The 9,042-nt window shown below is 35.7% G+C and overlaps 1 protein-coding gene across 2 annotated transcripts; it reads left to right on the forward strand.

Annotated features, from left to right (window-relative positions):
- Positions 1 to 3,309: 3,309 nt before the first annotated feature.
- On the forward strand, positions 3,310 to 6,898 carry LOC111882214 (AP2-like ethylene-responsive transcription factor AIL1). Of its 2 annotated transcripts, none has more exons than XM_023878572.3 (8): positions 3,310 to 3,648; positions 3,724 to 4,479; positions 4,605 to 4,613; positions 4,757 to 4,845; positions 4,949 to 5,022; positions 5,291 to 5,341; positions 5,944 to 6,020; positions 6,183 to 6,898. In XM_023878572.3, the coding sequence occupies exons 1-8, from the start codon at positions 3,483 to 3,485 to the stop codon at positions 6,524 to 6,526; spliced, it is 1,566 nt and encodes a 521-aa protein (XP_023734340.1). In that variant the 5' UTR covers positions 3,310 to 3,482; the 3' UTR covers positions 6,527 to 6,898. The 2 variants fall into 2 exon arrangements, with proteins under 2 accessions (XP_023734340.1, XP_023734349.1); XM_023878581.3 differs by having other exon boundaries at positions 3,317 to 3,648; positions 3,727 to 4,479.
- The last annotated feature ends 2,144 nt before the right edge of the window (positions 6,899 to 9,042 follow it).

The raw sequence follows: 9,042 nt of genomic DNA on the forward strand, positions 1-9,042 counted from the left end.
ATTTTGAATGGAAATAGAGCCTAAATTTAAGGTTTACATTAATAAGGAACCAATTGTGTAGTTGTAAGTTTGGAAAGAATTCAAGTATCATTTTCATTCAATTCCTACATTTAATTTCCTAATATAATGAATTGACTTCTTGTTTGATCAAGGTGACGTAAGCAAATTGATCTAAGGGTGTAAAACCTATAAAGAAAACACAATCAACGGTCCAGATTGTTTTAGATGATGTCATAAGGTTTCTCTTTTAATAATATTTAGAGATTAGATATAAGATATGGCTACTTTGATACCCTAAATATGCAAATGGACATATGGGTTAAATTTCATATTTTTACTTCAAAATTACGGTCTGCTAGGGACCTGTTTTGCCCTCCTTAAACCATATATTTTGAAAAATGTATCATTTCCATCTTTCGAGAAAAACTATAGAAATAGAGAAGACTCAAATATGCAACTTTGGGCACTGGTCCCGATTGAAAATGATGACCCATGATTTTTTTATGATTTTTACAACATTGACAGATTGGTCAATTTCCCAATAATTCCAGCTTTGGTTATTTAGGGTTAATTAGTTTCTTAACCCATTAAGACCTACCCAATAAGACTTATAATATGCAACATGAGTACCTAACATTAGTAAGAAGTCATCGAATTAAAAGAACAAATCCAACTTCAAGCCATGATTCAAAGTAGGTTGTTTAATGAGAAATCTAAAGTTCAATGCCTTAGTAGTATAAATAATAAACTAGGGTTTGGTTTCTCTACAAACTCCGGCCTTCAAATTCTGAAATTCCACTACTAATTTCCACCCTAGCATGGTGGCCACTAGTAGATAACCATGGCAACCATTGATCATGGCCATAACGGGTTTTATTCAGTGGAATCAAGGTCGAACAAGAGATAAAGAAAGAAAAGAAGATGAGACTCATTACCTTGCAAGACAACGCCTCCAACCACACTTCAATGGATCGATCCCACTTCCACCTTAATCCTCCCTTCTTGCTCTCATTCTTCGGTCTTCACAGCCTCACAAAGAAAATCTCATTTGTTCCCCTTTTTTCTTTCTCTCGACCTCCACACATTACACACACACACACACACACTCTCCATTAGGTCACGTTACGGCTTAAGGAGTATAAAATCTAATAAAAGTCACATGAAATTGGGATTATGGGTTGCTCATAGAGAAGTCCCGATCACAAGAGTCTACAATTTTGAAAGTTGCATAATGTCTGATCAAGAAGTATTCTTATTAATATTACAAACATTCATAAAGATAAAAGTTTTATATAGATGTAGCGAGTAAACGAACAACAAGTTGTAACACAATCCATTTTTGGATGACAAAGATAATTCCTTTAAAAACAATATTTATGGATCTTGGGGTCATAACATTATTATGCATGACCCGTTGGACTCTATTGAGGAACTCTGCAACATTTGGCACAAGGAAACCGAAAGTATCAAATGCAAAAGGTATAAATGTGTGTTGATTGTCCATGCATGCTTTCTCATTTTTTGCCACTTTGCATGATGCAACTTTTAAAACAGCTTGCCCCACAAAGAAAACTCATATGAGGGGAAACCCCTGTTAGATCCATACATGCATAATGGCCCCCACGTTCGCCATAATGACTTAAATAGTACTAAAACAAATATCTTTGCATCAAAGGTTATTAAGTTACCAAATTCAACCCCAAATTCATATACTTATGCAACTTAAGTGATTAAATCACTTTATTATTATTATTATTATTATTATTATTATTATTATTATTATTATTATTATTAAATGGTCCATATGGTTTAGGATAATATACGTGTTTGGTCCCTAACTTATTTTGTTAACTCGGAAGATACCTACTGTTTGTTTTTGTTACGCTATTGGTCCATCTCTTACCTAAAAAGACTATTTTGCCCTTGATTTTTTAATTTATTTAAATAAATACACCATCAACCCCATCCTCATCACCTTATCTTATTTATCCCATAATTTTTTCCTATTTAAATAATAGTCATTTTAGGTAAGACAGGGACCAAGTGCATAACAAAAACAAACAGTGGGGACCAAGCCCGTAACAAAAACAAACAGTAGAGACTTTCCGAGTTAAAAAAATAAGTTAGGGACTAAACACGCAAATTACCCCAAACCATAGGGACCATTCGTGTAATTTACTCTTATTATTATTATTATTGCTACTGCTGCTGCTACTACTACTACCACTATTATTAATATTATTATTTGTTATTAGTTATTTACAAGAAAGACGAATACCAAAAAACATGGTATCACACCATATCAACGAGGGAAACCTAGATGAAGAAAAATATCGAGATGGGTTTTCCGATGATCCATCGTGGTGCTTCTCGTGGTTGTTTTTTCGGCGATAGTACAAAGAGGAAGGCGGTGATTGGTGATTGTGAGGCTTCATTAACCGGGGCTTTAAAGTGAAATTTTTTGTGGTGGATGTTCTTCAAAATAAATGCAGGTTTGTTTTATGTGTGTGTGTGAGAGAGAGAGAGAGATCCCTTTTTATCTTTTTTTAGCATTCATATTTAATTAAAAGAATTTTTTTAAGAAAATAAAAAAAAAACAAATTAAAATGAGAGATTAATTCCTTTTAAGTTTAACATGACCAATTTCACAACCAAACTAAATGAAAAGAAACACTAATAAAAAAAATCATAGTTTAAACTAAAATCTTAAAAAAATCATAAACATACCATTTTTATGTTTTTTTTTTTTTTTAAACCGATAAATATATTAAAAACCCAATGAGCAAGATGCTAGAAGGCTAAAAAGTAATGCATACAAGAAGGGAAATGAGAAGGAAATAGAATGTCCAAGATTACATACAAACACCAAAAGAAACATAAATACGGCATTGTTTACTACTCTATGTCTTGATCGCCGATTACCAAACGGAAATATGTTCCAATTAGCCCATTTGATTGCAACGTTAGCACTCCTGTGTTTTATCTATAGGTAGACCATGGATTGAATGTTATCCACAACCTTGGTGAAATACACAGCTTCTTCAATATTCGTTCGTTACCACAACGTTCCGTAGCAAATGCATATCATCAGTTTCCATTTCTTCGGGCAATGCCCCCATGTATCTATTAATATTTTTTGAACATAATAATTTTTTTTAATTATTATTCCCATTATAATATAATTAAATGACCAAATAATCAAGTACTCCATAAAAGATACGGTACCTTACCGTTTCAAGTCTATACCCCTAAATCAACGTAGAAGCAAGTTCTATCATGAAGAAAAAAAAATGAAAAAAAGATTTAATTTGAAATCTGTTCGAAAAAAATAAAAATAATTGACGGTGTGTGTCAGACAGACGAAAGAATTGAAAGAGGATGGAACGAGAATCGAGGAGAAAAAGAAATAGAAAAGAAAATACCCTCCAAATGATTCACAAATTAGATTCTGCAACCAAAATTTTCACTTGTTTCCATCTACCATGAGCGATTGGTTGGGCTTTTCCCTTTCCCCTCATCTTAAATTCCAGCATCAGGAAGATGGCGGCGGCGGCGACTACGGTGGTGATCGGTGTTACTCGGAACAGTGTGATTCTTCTTCCATGGCGGTTATGACTATCGATCCTTTCCATTCTTCTCCTACTCAAGGTATCTGTTGTTTATTTTCCTAGCCCTGGTTTGATTTTAGCTATTGAGTACTGTTTTACAATTTAGTTTCGTTAGTAGGATGGAGATTTGAAAATGGCGAAGATGGCGGCGGCGGCGACGGTGGTCCTAAGTTAGAAGATTTTTTGGGCGGTGGTTGTTATCCCATTCCTGCAAAAGAAGACGAAGGCGTTGGCGGTGGCGGTATTAACGTTAATATATCTCCAAACTCTACCTATCACGAATACCATCATACGGATGGTGATATTGTTGAGTCTAGAGACACCGGTGATTGCTATTTCTCAAACCCACCGCCACCTGCACCGCATCCGCCATCGTCACCGCCATGTTTGTTCTACTACGGTTACCCTTTTTACACCACAAACCAAAACCCACAGCAAAATGACTTGATCCCAACGACCGTTGTTCCATACGACGGTGCAATTACTCCGATATCGGAGTTCAAATCGTGGTTACGTCAACCTTCAATTCCACCGCCGCCGCCGCCACAACCACCACCATTATCACCCGATTGTGATGATCAACCTGTGAACAACGATTATCAGGAGTGTTTGTCACTAGCGGTAACACCACCAAACGCCATCATCCCCATGCCACCGAACTCATCAGCGACTGATAACCGGAAGCGAGGGGTGTTACAGACGAAATCATCAACTAAAGGAGATGCAGCCCCTCGGAAATCAATCGACAGCTTCGGCCAACGAACTTCCCGGTATCGTGGCGTGACGAGGCACCGGTGGACGGGAAGATACGAAGCTCATTTATGGGATAATAGTTGTCGGAAAGAAGGTCAGACCAGAAAAGGTCGCCAAGGTAAACCTACGTTCATTCCTCCATCCACCATACATATATAACGAACCACGTCTGATCATTCCTTCCGTTTCATGTGATATTCTGGGAATGCTTTCTCCGGCGATCGTCACCTTCATCGACATCAGTTTATCTTGGTAAGTCGACTTTCGTCCCCAACATGTCACCGGAGACATTACTTCCGGCTGCTACTTCATTCTTCCAAATTGTTATATATTTGGGTGTATGATGGTTTATTTGCGACAAAAGATTGTTTTGTTGCTAATTACGTGATCTTCAGGGGGATATGATAAAGAAGAGAAAGCAGCAAGAGCTTATGATTTGGCTGCTCTCAAGTATTGGGGTACTACCACCCACATCAATTTCCCTGTGAGTTTTTCTTTTAAAAAAAAAAAATCATATATTAACGTCTTTTTTGGTATAAATTCGAATTACTCACAAAATAATCGGTTATGTGAGGGTAATTTATTAGCTAGCAACCTATGAGGAAGATCTGGAGATGATGAAGGACATGAGCAGACAAGAATTTGTGGCCAACTTACGAAGGTGATTCAGCATATCAAAATTCAAACATATTCACGTTGCATTTTCTTATAAAGTAATTGGACTCAGAGCTTTGTGTCTTTGACTAAAGTCAATGAAACAAAAATAACCTGGAAAGCTTATTTTGTTCACAGTCATGTCATGTGTTACAAACGCAACCAAGAACAAAAAAAACCCGACATCAAAATACTACTTTTAGAACTGATTTTCGTTGGCGTGGAAATTGTATGCATTGAGAATTATTGACATGTTAATGTAAAAATGGATACAGGAAAAGCAGTGGGTTTTCAAGAGGAGCATCTATGTATAGAGGAGTCACAAGGTAAAAGTCACTTTAAAGGAAACCGATTATTGGGTCAATTTTTCGACTTAAAACAAACGGGCAAATCCGGAGCAACAAAGATGCACAATGTACAAGTCATTAAAGCACGGTTGCTTCAGAATGGACCGTTTTGGCTTTGTAGGGCAAAGCATGGGAAATATTGGATTGAAACTTTTTCTTGATGACAAAAGAAGCATTATATGATTTTTTGCAGTTACTTTTTGTGCCACAAACATGTGACTAGTCACATCACGTGACCAATTTCAATCCTTTTAGGTGAAACATGCTCAATTTTTTGTTACTTTGGTCAAATTATTTACTAATACTTTTAAATATTTATAATCATATTTAGTAAAATAATTATTATGATTTATGAAATATGAAATTCGGAAAACATGGCAAATGGGATAAAAATGGTATAATAGTTTTTACGGTTTATTATTCATACTTTATTTGTGGGGTCCATTCCATGTTTCTACTTTGAACATTTTCATTTATTACAAGTCAAAGCAGATGGTCAAATATTGAAAAAATATTAAAAACCAAAATGAATGCTGTCAAAATGTGTTGTGGTGATAATAAATTGGTTAAAATATTTGCAGACACCATCAACATGGAAGGTGGCAAGCTAGAATTGGAAGGGTTGCAGGCAATAAGGACTTGTACCTTGGTACTTTCAGTAAGTTCATTCATTGTACTACACACAGTCATATACATACACTTCCACATGTATATACATACACATTACTAAATATCACTTACTTTTTTATTGTTTCACTTTATAATTATAACAAAAAAAATATTATTAACCGAATTTTTATATTTTATATAAACTTATAAGGTACACAAGAGGAAGCAGCCGAAGCTTATGATATAGCAGCCATTAAATTCAGGGGGACAAGTGCTGTAACAAATTTTGACATTAGCAGATACGATGTTACAAGAATATGTTCGAGTTCAACCTTAATTGCTGGTGAGCTGGCGAAGCGTTCCCTGAGGGAAACCGGGCCTACAATGGTCGAGGGTTGCAGTGAGCCTGAGCCTATACTTGCTATAACAAATGGAGAGACTTGTGATGATTTTGTGGACATGGTATGGGATGGAAATCAGGGGCGTGAAGGTGCAAATAATACTGATAACTATTCACCTGGGCCACAAAATATGGGCCTAGGTGAGTTGACTTGACTGAGGGAACAATTTCGTTCCCTCAGTCAATGAGATGAAAATGAAAATGGAGTGGATGGGGACCAATTTGGTAAACAAGGTGACTATGTTGTGTAGGAATTAGGAAAGTAGCTATTGATGTTATCATCAAAACTCAAAAATGTGTAGTTCAGGAAGTTGGTTTTAGGGCAACATGTTTGGGATTTGGGATAAAACTGTAGTTGGAAAGGTCTTGAAAAGATGTATTTTGATCCTTTGATCCAAAATTCACGATTGTTGTAAAACAAAATGGATGGGTGGATTGGAGTTGTATTTTATTACTTTAGTGGGTGAAAAATGTAAAATTTGAAAACCTAGTTGGAGGACGAAACTAGATATTATTTTGGGTGAAAAGTGTGTAGTTGAACCGGTTTTGTTTATTTATGGGTTCTTATTGGGTTCAGACCTTTGTGTAATGCATTGTATTTGTATGAGAACAAAAGTTGCAATTAATTAGAGGAGGTCAGAGGCAGACATGCTGCTGCTGCTGTTGCTATGACTGAATCAAGTGGGTAGTGGGGAGCATTTCGCCTTTTGTGAGAGACTGAGAAATATTAGAATTTAGATTTTAGATTGGCAATAATTGTGATAAGACACTACAATGCCATCATCTGGCATCGATAACCAATCTAATTCAAACAAAATTAACTCAACTTTTGTATGTTGTGTAATGTCCAAAGCTCAAAAGGTCGGATCTTTTTACTTTTTAGCATGTGACGATTTTGACAAATTAAATTTGAGTGTTGCTAAAAAAAGGTTATATTTGGGATTTTTATTATTTGTTTTTTTTCTAATTATATACATATATTAAAGTGCATCGCATGTAACAACAGGAAACTTTAGAACTTTAGGTTTTTGACACCATTTTATGCCTCATACTTTTGGTCCCTTCAACTTTTATCCATGCAATCTCCACCCAGAAGTATATCCAATTGTGCAATCTACACCCAGAAGTATATCCAGTTGTCAATTAGGTCCCTGCCTTTTCATTCTATTTCAATACTTTTTCGCGTTATCACAAATTTGGTCCTTCCTTGGCCAATGAGTAGTGAACCTTATTGTACACTCTTAAAGTTTGTCATCGCTCTTACATGTTTTTGTAAACTGTCGATTTTTGGCCATTTTTTTTTCTTCAGAAAACACTAAATTATTTCTAACCCATATGACGCATGGGCTCAAGGTTTTAGATATTAGCAAGATTTAATCCCTAAGCACATTCGTCTTTCAGACTTTAGGACAAAGCTTTTGAATATTGCCAAATTGAGTCACTAAGTATTTTTGCATTTCAGCTTTTTGGCACAAGGATTTTGAATATTAGCAAATTTAGTCCTTACAATTTCGTAATTATAGAAAACGTCCATTTAAAGGTTTTTTACAGAAACAATCCATACGTCTAACTTTTTTGTATGTTGTCATTTTTGTCTTCTGTGTAAAAATTTAATTACAAAAAGTGTCTCCATAATTTATAGAAAAAGTTCTTATGTAGTTTTTTGCATAAACAATTTTTGTGTTCAAAAAAATTACGAAAATAGTCTATATCTAATAGAAAATTTGCAGATTAGGCCTCTTGCGTGTCCTCCCCTCCCCCCCTTCCCCCCCCCCCCCCCCCCCCCCCACACACACACACAATATATTGTCATGTTTCAGAAACGAAAATTGAAATCATTCAATTCGTCCTTAGAGAACTGTATGTGCATTGAAGAACAAAATCTGTTTGAATCAAGGATTATATCTAAAAACACACTCAGATCAATGCAATCAACTCTCCTCAAATGGACTAGGTGTTGATCTCAAGTACAGTTTACCATTGGTGAAATTATCAATAACTCTATCGCCTCTACGACCACACCATCACATAACTTCCATTCTTCCCCTTTTCCTTCTAACAAAGATTTATAAGTGTCTAACTAAATTTTTTCCATCTAATTAGGAGCTAATACTTGAAAGAACCTCATTCCATTCAACATTAATCTCAGAACTCCTTGTTCTTGTTGAATGTTGTAACACCCAAAAACTTCAACCAATTTAAACTTTCAAAAACAACCCAAGTTCCATTAGTTATTACAAAAAGGTTTCCACATAGTTTATTATCAGAGTATCCCAGAAACAAAGTCATAAAAAGTGAGGAGCGGTACGATCACGCCTTTGCCTTGCCACGATCTCCTGATGTACCTGAAACAATAATCGATAAATATAAGCTCGAAGGCTTAGTGAGTTACCCCCAAGATACCCATACACATACAAAAATGAACAACATACTATAGGTTCAGTCAACCCTCGGGTTGGAATATGTGACAACCGTCAATTCCGGTCAAGTCAAAGTCAACTGAAGTCAACAAGTCAAACCATTCGACTCATTTTGCCCGTGGGTACTAGAGTTTACGTTATGTAATTTCTAAACAACTCGCTATTCTAATGAGAGATCATAAATCATAAAGTGCGTACATCTAGATCTCCTTAACCTAAAACTGTGGTAAGTGGCGAGCCAAACCGATAAA

The sequence above is a fragment of the Lactuca sativa genome, chromosome 1 (assembly GCF_002870075.4).
Source record: "Lactuca sativa cultivar Salinas chromosome 1, Lsat_Salinas_v11, whole genome shotgun sequence".
Lineage (NCBI taxonomy): Eukaryota > Viridiplantae > Streptophyta > Magnoliopsida > Asterales > Asteraceae > Lactuca > Lactuca sativa.